Source organism: Typopeltis vanoorti, chromosome 7 (assembly GCF_054136105.1).
Source record: "Typopeltis vanoorti isolate ZY-2024b chromosome 7, IOZ_Tvanoo_1.0, whole genome shotgun sequence".
Lineage (NCBI taxonomy): Eukaryota > Metazoa > Arthropoda > Arachnida > Uropygi > Thelyphonidae > Typopeltis > Typopeltis vanoorti.
In genome coordinates, this window is record NC_143555.1 from 31,349,892 (window position 1) to 31,370,012 (window position 20,121).

Consider the following 20,121-nt stretch of genomic DNA (forward strand, 5'->3'; position numbering starts at 1 on the left):
GTAACTAATCCAGTAAAATGTTCATCTATTTACCTAGTGTTTAAGAAATTTAATGACATTCGACTAGTTTATATGAACGAACAACACGATATCTTATTCTTACAAGCCCCTTCCATGAAACTGTAAAGAAATTGAAAGCTGATGAACAAAGGCTCCAGTAGAACAGTGAAGCTCAGGAGCGATTACATCATCCTAAGATGATGCAGGTGCCACATTGATGAATAAAGAAAGAAAGCTTAGATACTACATTTGATACTACTACAGTAGATGTAATTGTCCCCACTCTTGAATAGAAAATGAAGAGATACGCGAGTGCATTTTTTCTCAATATTTTGAAAGCATTTGAATGGATTTGACTTAAATGCCCTCAAGTAAACTTATACGTAATGCCTGTTGAAATTGGATTGTTTAAAAATTATTCAAATTTCAACAAATGCTTGGTTAGCGCAAATGTTCGGCTTTTTACATACGCATCATCTTCTTCAGCTTAAAACAAATTCCATCGACAGTTTTATTGTTTTACAATACATTCAATCCTTATTTGGCGCATCTTATACTACAAAAATAAACAAAATGAATGACGTATAAGCATACTCCTAAGTGATTTGAGCAGATTAAAGTGTACATTCAGTTGCCGTGTGACTAGAAAATTAAATTTCACATGGCAGAATTAAAATAGTTTATTAATATAAATTATTTTAAAAATAAAATATTTCTGAATATTCACACATTGCTGATGTTAGGTGCAAACTGTGCAGAGAAAAAGCTGATTAATGAGAATAAGTGAAAAGACTTATTGACGTATTCAGGCACTAATTTAAGCAGGAAGAAATAAAAGGAAAGAGAGAGTTTAAATATCCGAACTTAGAAAGAACCAAATCTCTGTCCAAATGGCACAATATTTATATAAAGAAACGCTTAATTATAGAAGATAATTCTGAGTCTCTGCTCCAAACAGTATAAATTGCATGCACTGGAATGAGTGACCAATATATCATAATGGTGATCCACTTCCTGAGGAAATAAGAAGCTGAAAATCCACAATGTTTAAGTAGCACTAATGATTACTGTTTTCCTGCCATCCAAAGCTGTCAAAAATTGATTGATTAAAATAGAATTAAAATGATTATATAGATTAAAATCAATATAAAACAGAATTCTTTTTACAAGATCATACTAAAAATTAAATGTATCTATCAAAGAAAAACAAAGAAGAATGTGGAACATGAGCATAATCACACATGCATCAGATATCCTGTTTAGGGTTATGAAGTTCAGAATATCATCTAAAATTTGAAAGAAAATAAAATCGGCAACAAATCTTTATACATGATAAATGTATGCTTCATTGAATACGAGAAAGGAATTTTGATAATGTTGAGAAGCTTATCGAAAGAACAAAATGAATACTTGGCCTAGTGGTTAGCGTAGCCTCTCACCGACCAACAGGTTGCGGATTCCAATCCCGCCATGGGTATGGATGTAAATACTGAAATACCAAACTAGTGAACAGTCTGTAAAATTAAGATGAACATGGCAGGCCATATTCTGAGAGGAACATCTGCCTGCTGATGTTCCTCTCAGATTCCTCACTGGAATCTCAATGGAAAGATAGTAGAAAAGAGATCAAGAGAAAAGCTTACCTGATACATGAGGTCACGGAATAATTAGGAAGGAATTCCTACTGCGATTGAGAAGAGAGGCGGAAGATAGATCCATGGAAGAACACAATTATTATTTCTCCGTGATATTCAAATTCCGTTTATTTTTCTTAAAATATTGGAGTTCACACTCGAACTTATTATTCTAGATTCGAGATTATTCTGATATATTGGACCGCGAAATTATTGGATTTCTTTTAGCTTTAAAACTTATTTTGCACGAGAGGATCTCATCCTTTAAATTAAGATATAAGATTATCCTGTTGTAAAATCTAATCCATTCAAAGCAGTCCGGCAAAGAACAATCAAGAATCTTATCCTTTAAATTGAGATATAAGCTACTAAACCAACTCGCCGCCAGGTGTCACCATAACCATTGAACTGAAATGTAACTAATTTTAAACGGTATGAGTAATTGATTAAAGAGTACTATATTTGTACTGCCAATTGTATTTCATTTCAATGTTCTGTTTTAACCAGTTCCAAAATTTATTTATTTTAAAAATAAAGAAATAAATGTATTTTTTAAAGTATGAAACCTTGATTTGCACAATAATTGAGAAACTCAATATTGATACGAAAATAGTTTGACAGTTTCAAACGTTGTACGGTGTAAAAAAAAAAAAAAATAAGCGTGCGAATGAAACTATGAACAGGTTTATGAATCCAGATATTAATATGCGAGCGACTATGGAAACTTTTATTAATATTTAGATATCCACACTTTATTTGCATTTAAGGTATGTGCGTGAGCGTGCTAAGTCCGTAACACACCGTCAAGACGTTATTTAACGTATTGATGTAATAATTTTTATAGGTTATGGCAGATATTAAAAGCCAACATGAAGATAAATGGCAACATGTCATTCTGGTAGCCATTACACCTACTGCCATTGAAACTGTCGCCATCGGACCGTATCGGCGTAAGTTTCCCCGCGACCCGATTGCAGAAACTCGACGAGACCGTCTGAAACAAGGCTCAAGATTGCACGATAAGTAGCTGTCACCACGCGGAACTGTTATTAGCGTCCTCGCTTACTGTAGATAGCGCTCATTCATCTTGTTCATCTGTCGTATAGAACTTGTAGTTCAAAGATGAAGCCGGATTGAGTTGCCATATTGTTCCACCAAAACTGTCTCTGCTTCATATCAAAATGTTTCACATACATGCGAGCGTTTTCAATGATTAGCTTTTTCAAGTACTTCAGGCGCTTTTCTCTTCGGAATTTTGCCATCAAAATTATTCATGACAAAGAAACAAATACGTGAATGCACTTTGTTAATTTATCATATGGATGGGGAGAGGAAAGGAAACAGTAAGAAGGTACTGCATAACAGCCAGTGTGTAACATCCTTAAAACTGTGTAAATATCTCTTTATAATTCGAAAACTAATTCAAATAAGGTTTGCACCTTCCTAATTAGCATCATTCCCTAACTTCAGGATTTCAGCTACAATTTCGGAAACTGTGCTAGTCTATATATGAACAGTTAATATAGATGGTTTGCTCGTCAATATATTAAACATATTTTAAAAATTAGATGTTATATACATTTTCAAAGAGAGTCCGCGCGGTTAGCCTACTGGCTGTGCGCTTCGCAACCATATGACTAGAGAAGGAGTGTCCCAGGTTCGATTCCCGTCGAAGACGTGAGGAATTTGGGGATCTGCCATAGCCAAGTTAGTCGGTCTTGGGAGCGGGCAGCAGGGTTTTTCCGCCAGTTTGACTGGCGTTTTTCATCCCGCAAAGCAGACAAATCGGCCCAGTGAACATACGCTACTACAGCCAAAAATATATCTCCCCCACCCTAGGACAGGACAGTTGGGGGTGGTACTAACAAGAAGTCGCATCTAAGTAACACGCGGACCCTGCATAGGAAGCAAGAATAACGCTTAGTGAAAGAAGAAGATACATTTTCAAAGAGTGAAAATTTATAATACATGCATATTTCTCGAGATTAAGTTCAATATGTACTGTAACTCAAAATGGCTTAACTCTCTTTAATTCACACAATTTATCATAGAAAAAAATCGTCTTATACATGATACCAGTTGGTAACATTGATCATGTAGTATTATCACTTGGGATGTGGCAAAGTTTATGAATTTTGCATTCAAAAGAAGGTTACATGCTGAACTACAAAGCAGGGAATTATGACCATCTGAGGAGTATGCTCGATTCTGCCCCATGGTATCAGTTGTTGGATGGGAATGATATGGACAGTGCATGGGAATTGTTTAAAAATACTTAAATGATGAAATATCAGAATGTTTCCCTAGAGTTCGAAGAATAAATAGCGTATGGGCGAAATGCACGCATGATCTATAATTATGTTGGAAAAATTGGTTAGGGCTCGCATTCATAAATGGGTTGACAGTGAATCTGTACTTTGCAATGAACAGGATGGGTTTTTACTAAGGGAAGGTCATGTTTTAGCAACTTGCTCACATTCTATAATAATTACCATTGAACTAAACAAAAAATCCAAAAGTATCATGGAGAGACCATGATACTTTTCGATTTTGCTAAAGATTTTTACAGCCTACAGCATGGATGATTGTTGCATAAATGGGAGAATATAGGTTTGGATTATAAAATATTAGCGGGGATAAGAGAATTGGTAATGTCAGATATCAAAAAGTTTTATACGGGGGGAAGTGAGTCTGCAAAATTTAAGGTAACTAGTAGTGTGCCACAAGGACCAGTCCTTAGTCCATTGTTATTGACACTTGTATATTAATCACATTGGGAAAGATTTGACAGGATATATAATTTGCTGAAGATAGGCGAGGTGATCAGGAATGCGGCTGATATTGCAGCACTTGCTGGATGATTTGAGTAGGTTGGAATTGTTGTCCCGGGAAAATGGACGTTAGTTCAATGTTAATAAATGTAAAGTCATGCGCTTTGGTGTGATTAGATACATAATGTGGTATCATATTGTGTATCTACTTTTTGCTAGAAGAAACTGATCAGGCTAGGGATCTTGGAGTTTTAGTAGACAGAAAGTTGAAGTTCCGGGGCCGTATAGGGAAGACTGCAAATACAACTCGGAGTATATTTGCAATGATGAAATGAACGTTCACATGTAATAAGGAAGTAATTTTGCCTCTTTACAAGGCCTTGATAAGACCTTACTTGGAATATTGCGTCAGGTCTGATCTCCTCATCTCCGTGGTGATTCTGATATAGTGGAGAGTGTGCAATGGAGAATGTTAAAATGATATCGGGATTGCGGAATACTAATTATGAAGATAGATTGAGATTTTGTGGAATGCAAACAGTAGGAAACTGGAGAAAGACGGGTGATATGATCGAGACATAAATTTCTGTAAGGGTTATGCAGAATTTCAGTAAATGGAGTTTTTCATTTTATGCAGGGTGGGTAAGGGACACGAGGGCATCCTTGGAAGTTGATAATGCATACTGTCAAGAAAGGGTTTTAAAGTTAAATTTTTCTCTCAAAAGCCTGTGTAGCTCAGTGGATGTGGCGTTTGCACACCACCGCGCTTGGCCGCACGAAGGAAGACTTTGTTTCGAGTCTAGTCGGCGACTAGAGGAAATTTTTCTAAGCCTTTTTTCGACCGGTTTCCGAGTTAGTAGATCTCTGGCACGGGCAAGCAGGTTTTTCCTCCCGGAAACTCGGGTTTTTCGTCCTGTAAACTCAAGAAAATCGACCGTAGAACCCACATTATGTCAGACATTAAATATATTGTGTTAGGGTTAGGGACCACGAGATGGCGGCACATTTGAGCCGTCTCTCTTCACTGCGTACCGCTTAATTAGTGATAGCTTTGGGCCATCTGTCTCTGATTGGGTACCAGTGGAGATTGAACTGCCCACTCAGTCTCCAAAAGTTAGATAAGGCTAAATGGCCTCGCCTACTCCCGTATACGGGAATAAAAAGGCGTTAGCTGATTTTTTTTTTTCCCTCATAGCTTGGTGTAACAGTAGTATGAATGAATTCAAGAGCAGGTACAACAGGCTGGGGCATAAACGTATGACCTCCCTCGATGACTCCCTGGAGATATCGCTTAATAATATAGGAATTAGCCAATGAATTAAAAAAAATAGTTTATCTTAATAGGTGTATTTGATTTTAATCAAGAAAATCTTATGCTGGATGAATTTTGTTTCTATGTAGTATAAGGTGGTCGAAACATTTCTTCACGAAGTATCGTAATGCTTCCATGACCTACTTTGTCCAGAATTAAATAGACCAGCGTCTGCGTTGCTTCTTGCAAATTTTGCGTTCTAGTCCAAATGTGTCTCTTAAAATCTTGCACTTGACAGACACAGGTGAGATGTAATTTCTTATAGCAACAATAAGTTGCTGAGTAGTACAATCCGCACTTCGACTTCCACACACCGTTCAGATTCTGCTATAAATATTTCCTTTAACTGAGAAGCAGGAAGAAGAAAACCGAAATAAATACTTCATTTATTTTTATTAGCGCAGTAACCGCTAGCTTGTTGATGAAATTATATATTATGATTATATTTAATATTTATTTTAAATATTAAATACTGGCTCGTCATCCTGGTTGGCATAGTGGTTAGCATGTCTGCCCTCCAACCAACAGCTGGAGGTTCGAATCCTGTTGTGGGCATGGATGATTGTGTTTAGGCGGGAGATGAATTTCATCTCCCGCGTGTGAAGCTTGAAGTGGCTTGAAAAAGTTTCATGTTTGGTATCTGGAGCATGGTTTCGAACCAGGTAAAAAAAAATAATTTTAAAATACAAAAAATTATGAAATCAATAAAAGTGGGTGGGGGAATCCTTAGCCCCCCGATGGTAATTAATGTACTATAGATTTACATAAAACATCTCGCGGGTGGGAGCCATAAAATAATAAATTTGCTAACGCCTTTTATTCTCCTATAGGAAGTAGGCGGGTCCATTTTAACCCCACCTATCTTTTGGAGACTAAGGGAGAAATTTTCAATCTTCACCGGTAACCAATCAGAGATAGCTGTTCAAGACTAATTTTAAGCGGCATCAGGTGAAGAGACGGCGGAGAAGTGTCGCCACCTTGTGGTCCCTAAAACAGTGCGTTCTCTGTAATAGTATAGGTTCTACAGTTGATTTGATTTTTTTAAAATTTTACGGGACAAAAAACCCGAATTTCCGGAAGAAAAAAACTTTGTCCTTGCCAGAGATTGATTAACTCGGGAATTGGATGAAGAAAGGCTTAGAAAAATTTCATCTAGAATTGAACTCGGCAATAGAATTGGTTTTTCTTCTGGCCACCTAACGCAATGGAAGGAAACGTTACATGAAAAATAAACAAATAAAAAAATCTCTAAACTTGTCATCAAACTTTCGATGATTAGGTTCGTTATATGGAGAACTGGTCAGTTCTGCTGTTCGGGCCACAAAGAGTAAATATTCTTTTGGTAAGTGGAATGTTATTTACTTGTTACCTTTCTTTAGTCAGTTATACAAATATATTTTAATACACGTTCTGTGAATCTCCTACTCAATACTACAGATATCATGTTTCTATAAGTATTTCTGTGAGCAGGAGCTTTCAGAGCTTTCATTGTTTCCTAAAAACACAATCTTGAACATTGTAAGATAAGTTGTTCACAGAATGATGGACATTTATTAACGAATTAAATGTTTGATGAATGTTGTAAAGCACTGTTTAAGATGGATTCCGAATGAAACCATGTCAAAATGTCATTTCTATGGGAAATACAGTTTAGTAGAAAAAAATAACCTTAATAATTACACCTTCTACAGTCGTGATGTTCTAAAGTTTCTACTAGCTGCACTTGAAATAAGTTATCGCTCGTAATGATTGCAAAATTAACTGTACCATATTTTGTCAAGCATGAATTTAAAGTAATTCAGAGTTGCTCAACCACTGCTATTAAAACAGCAGTGGTTGAGCAAAATTAAAAATTTGATATACATTTTCTATTAGCTTGAAATTTCAGTTTAGGCTGCCTTGGAAGAAAGGTTTGCAGTACAGTAGACGGCTATTAAGTAAAATCAGTTAGTTCTCTCATGAAGAATACCTTACTGCAATTCTCTGTGGCATCTTGTAACCATTCACTGATGTAGTTTATGTATTAGTATGCAATGTATTATAAAACCTGTTAGGATGCTAAGTGACGAGCAAAACATATTGTAATTCTCCCATTAGTTTGGTATTTTACCACATTACATATATCACAAGTTAGTTACTTGTTTCCGTTTTTAGAGCCATTACACCTTTGAGGGATTTAGTAATAATTTGAATCCGTATTGTAATAAGCAGAATAATAATAAGTTACTGTTGTGGTGTAAAGAGCAAGTCGCATGTATGTGTGACGAGAGGAGAGAGTGAAAATGAAAATCCAAGAGAAATAATAACAATATATATTACTGTGTGTAATGTTTTCATGCAAGGTCAGGAGTACAACTTTAACAAGCTAACAGATGAAGAAGTAAATTCGCTTGGCTTGTCCTATGACTACGACAGTATTATGCACTACGCTCGGAACACATTCTCGAAAAGTACGCACCTCGATACCATTCTACCTCAGGAAGATCCCATGTCTAAGTCTCTTCCAGTAATCGGCCAGCGAGTACGACTTAGTAAAGGAGACATCTCTCAGACCAATATGCTCTACAAGTGTCCAAGTAAGTATCTCTCTCAATGTCTGCTTTATAATAAATAGTTTGTTCTATGTAATAAAATTAATCCAAGAATGTTCAGTATCCATAAAATGCTTGTAGTAGCTGAAAATGAATCTTTAATCACAGTTTAGTCGAAATTATAGTTAATGTTAATTTATATTAGCCGTATACTCAGAAAAACCAGGATGTTGTCTGCAGATTTGAAGCCGATATTTTTTAACAATTCTTGTGCTTATATGGTACTCAAACTTTCCTTTCTGAGGGAAATTTTACAAACTTTTAAGATAATACGTAATAGTAATGTCAGCGAATGTAACCGCATCTCAATTCTCGGCTTACTTTGTTAAATACACAATATCATTTATTTTATTTTAAATGAAATAGGAAAGAATCAAACGAATAACTGGTCGAAATTGGATGAACACGAAACATCAGTAGGGGAAAGGTACAGCTCTCCTTCATTTTAGTTGGCTTGGCCAAAATTCTAATAGAAAGGGAAGCGGGGGGGAATCAAGAACATAGAAAACACTATATTCCAAATGTCGCCGAAAATGTTGAAGAAAGAACTGCAGAAATGCTAGCGGAAAAACTACCCTCACACCATTTTGGTTCATTGACTGAAATCCTCAGGGACCCTTTTCATTTCAAATTTCGTGGAAATCATCTGAACATTTGCAAATGTACCACAAAGCAAATATCTCTCAACCTGCTTCACTTTAGTTGGGTTAGGCTAAGTTCCTCATTGAACTTTTAACAACATAAGTAACATTTGTATTCGGTCGAAATCAGTCGACCAAATTTGTAATGGCATCGGTGTAGATGAATTCGCTTTCATATCGCCTCTTGTCCTAAAGAACTTAACTACATTGCTAGTAGATAGCATTAGAAAACGCAAGTATGTGCACATGCAATTTTATTTAATAAAATAATAGTTACTAGAATAATTAGTTATTACTTCTGTTTATGTAAGAATAAACGTTCAATTATTTTAATCAGGAATACGTTTAGCTAATGAACAGATTTCATTTTCAGAATGTGGTCGTACCCTCCAAGAACCTTCAGGATTTTTTACCTCTCCAGAATTTCAGAACTTAGCTCCACCTTTTCTTGGAGAACATTGTGAATGGAGGATAACTGCCACCCACGGCGAAAGAATTGCAATTAACATAACCGAATTAGATATATTCGAATCTCCAAACTGTGAAAGTGATTATTTGGAGCTGAGAGATGGATATTGGTTTAAATCTCCATTTTTGGGTAAGTTCCAAAAGTACATAAGTTGTAAATCTGTTCCAAAATGCATTGGAAGAAGGAAAAAGTTTGAAATATAATTGATTATTGGTCGAATATTTAATTCAGTTTAGCATCAGTGACGATACAAACGTTTCCTGTAATTCGTTCCTTTTGAGGTAATTAATTTAAAACACATTTCAAATACTTATGATGGGATAATAATGGAAGATTTTCTTGCTAAGCATTCTATTTATTTCAGTCTGATTTTGATGTAAATTTTGACATCGCTCGCCAATAAGCTTCACTGTCACATTTATAGATGAGCTGCTATAGCAGAATCCAGTGAGCGAATACATGCAGATGTCAATCTCTTTAATCGTGTTGCGCTAATCATAAACTGAAAGAAAAAAAAAAGGAAATCAGTTTGCTACAGAAGTGGATTTGGTTTTATATCTGTTCTTTGTAGTTGATTGTTTGATTTGAATTATACATACTATACGCTCTTCTTTGTATAGTGTACATAGATAAGTCAATTAGGTGTATCCACTTTGTCTCATCTTATAAACAATAATCGCCTATATTATATTAATGATTGAGACTGGTTATCTTTGAACCCCAACTATCTCTCAAATATCTAATGCGAATCGTCTTAGTTCAACACTTTTGTGAATGCATTTTTCTAACAGATGCTTACTTCCCTATGGTCACTGTAAATTTAAAGACATTCAAATATACAGCCAATAGACGAAAGCTGCGTGATCAGCGACAAATTTGCATATATTTTCCATGTTTGTGATAAGCTTCTCTGTGCCTTCTCACATACGAATGCTATAAAATTAATGTCGTCTTACACTGATAGGCCTTTAAAGCGACTGGTTACCCCGCCATGAGGACAAGTTATTGATCTCTAAGGGACCAGACTTGTAGGTTAGTACTCGTAATCATCGAGCGCCTACATCAATAACTGCGGCACACTGTCTGATATAGCATGGTCGGAATATCCCCCCCACACACTTTTCACGTCTCCTTATCTCATTTTGCGTGTGGCTGTGCTTTACGAGGATATCGTGGATTTTTCTTTAAAAAAACACTGCAGTTGGAATTTACTGTTGATGACACAACGCTGGATTTTTTTTTCATCTGGAAAGGTTTCTGCGAAAATGTATATTTAAAGGTTGTCTTATGTTATAGTTCATTAACACGATTATGAACAACGAAATGCATTTAGCAATAAGCACCAACAGTGATAAGTGAGAAATCGCAAATTGCATATACTTATAGCATACATTTCTCTAATAATAATTAAGGGGATACAAATCCCTTGTTGTTCAACTGCCAGTAAGCAAAACTCTAAGATCGAGAACTACGAATCTATGAGTTTCATATATACCGAAAAACTATCGGCGAATCCAAGTGTAAATGACCACTTGGTAGTACAACACCAAGGCAACTCGAAGCAAAGGTGGAGCAGGCTCCCTCAATATCCTTGATATTTTCTCACAATGTAAAAACACAGCCACTAGGGGATGTAATACTGTAATTACATTATGAGGAAAGGTCACTACCCAGACCGGTTTCGATCTTTTTTTTTTGAGGTCTCATCAGTGAGTAGGTAGACCTGGAAGATAACAAGGTTTAAGTGAAAAGAACTTACATACCTTTACTATAGGACTGCCATAAAGGTGTGTTTGTATATTATAACATAAATTTAAAGCCAAACGGCTATTTTTCTGGCATCCTTAATAATAATTAAGGTATATATGAAACTCATAGATCCGTAGTTCTCGATCTTAGAGTTTTGCTTACTGGCAGTTGAACAACAAGGGATTTGTATCCCCTTAATTATCATTAAGGATGCCAGAAAAATAGCCGTTCGGCTTTAAATTTATGTTATAATATACATTTCTCTGTTAATCTTTTGCTCTCCAGTTTCCTTTTTTTTCCGTAAAAATAATATTTTATAATAACTAAGTTGCTTTCTAAATACGCATATGCAGTTGCTAGTCATGTATTTCCAATTGGGCCAAATATTCACATGTTAACGACTCATGTTATGAATTATAATAAATATTATTGAATCTTATCTCTAAATAAAGAATAATTATTATATTTGTAAATGAGTAAAAATATATATTGACAGACCAGTCAGTGCCTGTGCGTCAAACTTAAATACAGCCCTGCAAACTCCCGTATTAATGCATATTGCCGTTGGTATAACAGTATTGAGTATAATTAGCCTACGTGATTATTTAATTCTCCGAGACTGGTATGTTAGTTTTAGTACCAATTAAAACACTAATGATATACAGTACGTTGTGCATCGATACATATTGGGTAGGATATATAAAACATTTTACTCCACAGAGTTGTATATCCTACCCAATATGCATCGGGTAAGATATATAACTCCGTGGAGTTAAATGTTTTTGTTTCACTAAGACACATATGACATTACATTCCCACTGGAACAATAAGTTCTATTCGTGTTTACCAGTTTATTTCATATTCGTGTATAAAACAAAGTAAGTTATTTACTAGTAAATACACATCACTACTGCGTAATCAATCTGCGATTGACTGGAAAAAGACAGGACCTAGTTATTAAAGTTTACATGATGCTTTATAAATTTGTTTAATATATATATATATATATATATATATATATATATAACTAAATTAGGATGAGTTTGGTGGGTGGTGCGAGACTAGCTTACCCCACAAATATGGGAATCGTACTTTCCTACTCTTTGGCATTTTATAATAAAAATGATTTAGTTCTTGTTATACTCAAAGTGGTTAAATAGATAATGGTTGATTATTATTTAATGAGCGACATTAGTTCGCTATTCAAATTTCGTGACCATTTTGTGGAATCGACTGCATCTTCAAAGTCAGATTTTCAATTGATATTTTAAAATCAATTTTTTCCAAGGCTCAAATTATACCACTAATTTTCAATATGCATTTGAAATGTCCATAAACGGAGTATTTTATCTAGTTTACAGAATACAGAATAAAGTATTTTATTCTAGTTTACAGTTTACAGAATAAAATACTCCGTTTAATTCTGTTACGTTTCAGTAACTAGAAGGATCTGTGTGATGTTCAGCGTTACACAACTTCAGTGAGAAATGAGATGAAGTAATAATATTTAAAATTTTAATTTTAAGCATTATCACTTCGTTCTATAATACTCTAATTAACTAAAGTTCCATTTATTGGTTAATTAAAACGTATAATAAAATAATGCTAAAGGTTATACTTTTGATTTTTACAATCAGTGTATTTTGAAATTAAATATCGGAAAAAAGACAGGACCTAGTTATTAAAGTTTACGTGATGCTTTATAAATTTACTTAGAATGAGTTTGGTGGCGAGATGAGAATGTTTTCGAACCTTGGATTAAGTAGATTTTGCGCATTATACGAACTGAATCCAGTATATAGCATTCGCTTTTCAATCAAAACAATTCTTACTGCTTGTCGGCTCACTTATTTTCGACACACGGAGAAAGGTGGAGATTGTGTGCAAACAGCAACGCTCTCAGAAAATTTTGTTTTTATCAAGACCCTTAGTGCACTTCTCGTTATTCTCTTATGACTGTTGGCTCATACATGTCTCTAACCACGCAAGAGTCAGCCACATAAAGAAGGAAAAATGATGGCCATCATTTCTCTCAAAGCTTATCTTTGCGCTTTATGGCTTTTATGGACAATTTGGTAACTTTTTTTTTATAGATATCGTGTGCTGAGTTAGTGTATTGCGTCCATGTACAAAACGTAAACAAAGACAGCGGCAAAGACGTTGATAGATAGGCAGATCCTAAATATAGAACGAGCCAATTTTATTTACTCGGTTTCTTCTAATTAGCAGTGGTCTTTATGTCTACAGCTGATTAGAAGAAACGGAAAACAGAAAAAGAATCAGTTTTTCTTTTCTTTTATTAATTCGAGCTTCACCAACTTGGAGTCGCTGTAACTAGTTTGTGTTTCTCAATGCATGATCGAGAAACCCCAAAATATGTTAACCCAAAAATATTAAGAGTTTAAGATCTCTATAAATTATATCATTTCCCTTATTCTCTAATTTGATTCCACTAATTGCTAAATTGATGTTACTTTGATGCATCATCACGTTCTTCAGATTTCTGAGCGAAACACTTTAAATAAAAGCTAAGGAGTAATGAAAACATGCTAACCTGACCTAGGAAGAAATACATCAACTAATAAAGGATAAGTCTGAATGACAACAAAGGTCAACACACACACACACACACACACACACACACACACACACACACACACACACACAAAATTGAACAAAATAATACAGGGAAATCTCAAACAAATCTCTTTAGAGATGTATTTTTGAGATTTCAAGATGCATTCAGTGAGGCAAGATTGAGGTTAAAAATCCTTCTAAATCACGCTATAAATGTTTTTGATACATAAGTTAATACAAAGTTACCTTTGTGAATCTGTTGCAAGTTATACCACAGGATGGAAGTACAAGTATGAATCTTTTATCAGCTAAACATTTCAACTGAAAATCAATTGTATTGTGCGAAAAAAAAAATCGAAAACCAATAATTATCATTTCTGTATAAAAAGTTTCGTAATTGATGCATTCATTTTACTTTCCAAACAAACTTAACTTTCAAAAGGTGCACATTCGAATCTGTTAAGTTAATCATAGGATATCTTTACTTCCGCAATATGGTTTACACCAGTTCTTATGTTATTCTGTAAACGTATCTAAAAAAAGCAAGAAAACAGTCAACTCCTATGTTTTAATTTACAGCAAATAAGGGATATAAGAGCTTCAAAAGAATGTTTTGAGGTGTTGAAAACGCAGATAAGCCGACTCAGGCTTATCTTCTATATGGCTTTAGAAGTTTTCTCACTCGCATGGCCCTCTTTCCAGCTAACTAATTCAACTGACCCCAATTTAATGAATACGCTTGATTTGATCAGCTTGATTTACGAAATGTTCGCCTATTTTAAGCAAAAAGGCAAACGAATCCTTCGACATACCAAAAAAAATGTTGTCAGTAGATGATGGTCACCACAGAAAAAAAAATAAAAAAAATAAAAAGAAAAGAGACGCAAATCCCTAAAACGGAGTAGTACAGAGGAGTAGCAAATATAAAATGCTGCTTCTCATTTATTCTTCCATTTTTAATGAAATTTTGCACGGGAGAGAGAGAGAACGAGGATAAAATCAGAATTTAACACAATGATTATTACTGGCGATAAGGAATAATTTTGAGAGTTTCCTCAAGTGAATACTAAAACTTTTTATGTAAGATGTTTTATGAGTTAAGTTATTAATGGAAGTATTGCGTGAGTATATGCTAATAGCATTACTTGCAAATTTATTGCAGTAATTTCCTACTTTAAACTGATAACACGTGTTATCTGCTGATTTAAACGTCACTGTTTTGCTGGCTAACGGAAATGTTTTGATTTCGATCAAGAGAAATAACGAACTGCTGGCTCGCTATCTTACACCACTAAAGTGATCATATTTTTTATTACGAATATTAGAACAGTTATGAATGGCGCGTAATTTTATGGTTTACTAGTTTTTTTGGAAAATTTGCATTTATTCTCCTAGGACGATTTTGTGGTTCGGGAAAGGTTCCTGATCGCGTAGTGAGTGCTGGATATCGCCTACTGATTATCTATAGAACATCCTCACTTCAAAATGGCCATAAAGGTTTCAGAGCTGTGTATGAAGGTAAGTGAATTTTCATTATTCGTCTTGTAGTACGTTTTTAAGAAAATATGCAATCCTTGCGGGGAGATGCTTCAGGAATAGTTCGGTGTAATAATAAAACATGTAAATATGGTATTATTATTATTATGTAAATATCCCCCGAAAATGATTTCAATAACAACTGTTTGCCTACTTGGATAAAAAATAATAATGGATTATCCAATTCTTTTTTCAATTGCATTAAACTGATTTTTAAGTATAATTTTATTTTATAATGTTTTAGCAAAATTCGTTTTAAATACAAATTTAAACTTTATGGAAGAACGAACTTTCATTTCGCTTCATATAAGTTTTTTAATATAATTAATTTCGCTGAAAATTAAGAAAAAGATAGGATAATCCATTAATATTTTATAATATACTATTCTGTCTTCATGAAAAACGCTTTACATTTGCATAAATAAAGTTGCTACAAGGTGACTTGTTCTTAATTAACTGTGACAAGATTAATTCCTCTCTTTTTCTAAGTCTGTAAGAAAGCTGTTATTGCTTAAAACACGAGTTTTTCGTTTCATTTGGAAGGTATACATTAGTTTCATAACAAATAAAACGTTGTTAGCATTATAATTTATTCCTCCCCAGTTATTCTGTCTGTCGGAAACCTAATTGGAAACCTCGAAAATATGAGAAACATAAAATAAATGACATAGAATAAGCCACATTATTAAATGCATATAGCAGCATGGGCTCTGTATCCCTCGTCCTACTCATCACCCGCACACACATACACTTGTGCTGTTATCACGGTATTAAGCCAAGATGCCTCATAACATGTTTTTTTTTAATCTTCATCATGTACTTAGGCGTTTCCTTTTAGAAGTCTGTAAATGTATTTGTGATACTTCTTTTTTTAAGATGTAAATGCGAGGTCATTTAATAAAAAAATTTACGAGACATGAAAGTCTAAAATTGAACTTTTCTGACATATTTCTAAGTTCATTTACTGTCAGCGAGCCCTATTTGAATTGCTAACGCATCCAGTATTCAAATTGAATAACAGATATATGGAATTAAAGTACTTGTCCCCCTGGATGAAATGAGGTATGTAGTTCTTAATAGTAGTGGAATTAATATCCTTCCCAAAAAGAATTCATAAATCCATCTAAAATTGTAACCAAATGGTTCCGAGGATTACCCAATTTCGACTCTCTACCCAGTTAATTTACCGAGTGATTAGAATATCCGCTCTCCATCCAAAAGGTTAAGTCGAATCCAGCCTTGGATTGCACATTAGGTCACCATGGGCGAGGAAGACCCAACTCTCCTCTATTAAGTGGGGGTAGAGAAGCCTTTCTCAGCAATGACAGAGATCAGACGTACTTTATATCCAGTTAACTTAAGCAACTATTCTATACAGTTTTCTGTTTGCATGGTTTAGTTCATCAGTGTTATTACGGCTGAAGCAACTAAGTCTATGAGACCAATTAATTAAGCCTCTGTTCTCCATACAGTTTACCTGTTTTGAACCCACAGTTTCATGGAGGAAAAAACGTGAGATCAGCTATCACACCCTCACCCGAGTTCTTATAAAGGTTTCTTTCATCCTAGACGGTATTCGAAATCGATTTACCCAATTGCAATATCGCTTCATCCTCGGTAAAAAAGCGCCCACATTTTTGTAAAGAGGAAACCCGCTGATAGATATTTCCTCATTTGCTAAAAAAAAAAAAAAAGACTATCAGCAGATGATCTATAAACTGACTAACAAAAACTGTGGTCAAGAAAGAATAAATTAGAAAGTTAAGTTATGCTTCTATATTTAAAAACGGTTATTACTGTGAAAACGGTAATCAAGCGTATTAAATTAAACTTCGAATAACGTATCTGAAATTAAAATAAGGAAGTTTCCTAATGACGAGTCCACTCATTCAAGATGCAAATATGTATTAGCGCACAGGAGTCGACATGCTAAATAACCACGTCTCTTAGTAGCAAAGTAGGATTGAGCGTTCTGAAGCTGCGACTATCTTTTTTGTATCCGATATTCTTACCACACTGCTTTAGAATACAGCTAATTCGCCGTGATCTATATCATTATCCGTTGGCTTTAACAAGCGCTAAATTTTCGGATGGTAGCCTCTATAGCTCAGTTGGTATCGATGATGCTCTTTGGATTAAAAGATTTAGGTTGGAATCCTGTCTAAGACGGGGAAAAGCTTTTAAAGAGCTTCAGTTATTTTCATTGAAGATGACCTAGCTGGTGTCGTACAGAAATGGATGGAGTTTTCATCCCGGAAATGTTTTATTTTCACAAAGCAGACAAACCGGCCATAGAATAACAAGGATATTTGCGTATGTATTACTCTGGCCTGAATGATCTTCGATGCTTAAACCATAATTCCAAACAAACACAATCTATATTTGGAGGGTAAATGTTTTCTCTCAATAAATTTGAGTGTACACCTCAAAATATTATGAGACAATTCGAAATGCGATCAACCTCTGAAGTATATTAACTGGCAGTTTCTAAATTTTTTTTTCCTAATTGTGTTGTCTCACTTCATTTGTTTTTTCTAATTTAGCTGTCTGTGGTGGAGATATAATTAAAGATGAGGGAGTTCTTCAAAGTCCCAATTATCCTGAAGATTACAGGGCCAATAAAGAATGCATATGGTGGATTACTGTCCCCGAAAATTACCAAGTGGCCCTGAAATTTTTGTCATTTGAGGTAAATGACACTTCGAGGTGATTAATTCATAATTTAATTTTAGTAATTATATATTCCTTTTGTTCTGCTTTAAATTATTGAAATAACCTTGAGGTAATTTCTATTAGATAGCACAATTACAGCTCAGCGCGCGTGCACATACACAAAAGTAGTTTCCAGGTTGTATAAATTCTTCCACAATTTTCAGAAAGAAGAGTTAATAATCCGAAACTGTAGATAACGAGTGATAATATTTCTAAATTTATTTCTGCAGGTGGAAAACCACGACAACTGCGTGTACGATTACTTGGAGGTCCGAGATGGGCATGACCAAACGAGCGCTCTCTTAGGTAAATATTGCGGATATAAATTACCTGAAGACGTGCGCTCCAGTGGAAATAAGATGCTTATAAAATTCGTGTCGGATAGTTCTGTACAGAAAGCTGGTTTTTCTGCTACATTTGTCAAGGGTGAGAATCGGTTTGTTTTTATCAGATTAAATTTACTAAATCTTTATGCATTTTGATTAAACGAACATTACTATTCATTTATAATTTAACAAATATCCAATATCATATTATACATAATGCTTTAATACCTTTAGTGATATTGTATATCCCATTAATTTCTCGATTCCGCATTGGAAACGGATAGTTTTACGTGGAGGAACACAAGAGGTTGCGTATTTGAAAGGTTAAGAGTTGTTACTTTTGTTTTGTGATCTCTCACTAACAACAAAAGTAGCTTCCCAAAAATACTTTTGGTAAGATTTTATTCAAGTTAATTATTTAAATATGGAAGTATAGAATTATTGAGGCACCTTTCATGTATTATTAAACAAGTTGGCTTTGCACCACGTATCTAGAACATCACGTTGTGTTTACTACATAGAAGTATTAAAATGGAAGATCATTCATAATTTATTTCAACAGATTTTACAAACATGTCGTCACATTCTCACTCAACTTAGAACTCGATAAAATTTCTATATCGTTCAGGATATAATAAACTGCACAATCAAACTATTATCTTATTTTTACCTTATTTTCTTTTCATTTCTAAGTGAGAGGGAAACTGGAATAGGATACAAATATATTTCTTAAGTTTCTATACGGAGTGGCGTGTACCTCTAGGAACCATGCTTAGGATAAAGAGTTTTAAATATTTGACAGGCCTTTATAATTATTTTTTCTTGGCCCACTTGAAGTTAAAAAAAATTGGTGGTCAATTTCTTTCCGAGAGAGAGAGGAATAAGTTAACTATCATTCGATATTAAGTATAGCGCAAGTCTCAACCATGTTACTTGGCATGATGAAAACGAAGTACAGGTAACCCTCGTATAACGCAATACTTATACAACGCGATCTACAAATTGTAGTATCCCTTGTTGAACGCGGTACTTATACAACGCGGTTTCGATATGAGACGATCTACAAACTAGTAACCTTTCTTTTCATATATTTTTCAACGCGCGACTTAAAAATCAAATTTTATCTTCCCTAAATTTGCATCTGCCCGTATCGCGCATGTAGTTATAAGTAGCGAATTTATATTAGTGGAAATACCCTTTAGCACGCATGTACCTCAATTGTTTACCGTATAAAGTGCTTATTGTTGAAAATTGTCTTCGTTTTCTGCCAGGAAAGTGCATTAAATATCATAAGTGTGTTCATCTCAACTGAGCACTTTATATTCTGGTGAGTTACATACAATGTGTAATGCTTTTTTATGTAAATATTTTATTTTTATAGTAATGGCCACTTAGAGGGCGTTTGCAATATCGTTGAAAACGAAATTAGTGAATTAATTGATGGAGAAATAGATTTAAATGAGGAGAAACTGGTATACGATTAATAGATGACGTCGAACCAAATGGCGGGTAAAGTTCTGCCGAAGATTCTGATTGCGATGAATCCGTTAAAGAATTCAGTTTAAAGAAATTAGCAGAAAGATTGAACTTGGCAAAAAAGTTATTTTATGGATAATGATCTCTCAATGGAGAAGTCCAGAAAATTCATGAGACAATTGGATATTTGTTTAGCTCGTTATTATGAGCTTAATAAAAAAATTGCAGCATAGTGGTAAGCAAGATCTCATTACTGACTTCTTGATAACTAAACCAGCCGAAGTATGCAATGAGAATTATACAAATGGTGTCCAAGAGATTTCAAGT

The 20,121-nt window shown here is 34.5% G+C and overlaps 1 protein-coding gene across 1 annotated transcript in view; it reads left to right on the top strand.

Annotated features, from left to right (window-relative positions):
* tok (tolloid-like protein 1 tolkin) overlaps nt 1–20,121 on the top strand; it is an 85,519-nt gene that overhangs the window by 33,231 nt on the left and 32,167 nt on the right. The window contains exons 6-10 of the mRNA XM_090395580.1: nt 8,060–8,293; nt 9,323–9,547; nt 15,140–15,262; nt 17,824–17,969; nt 18,223–18,418. Coding sequence (XP_090251706.1) covers nt 8,060–8,293; nt 9,323–9,547; nt 15,140–15,262; nt 17,824–17,969; nt 18,223–18,418 — 924 coding nt within the window. The remainder of the gene's footprint in view (nt 1–8,059; nt 8,294–9,322; nt 9,548–15,139; nt 15,263–17,823; nt 17,970–18,222; nt 18,419–20,121) is intronic.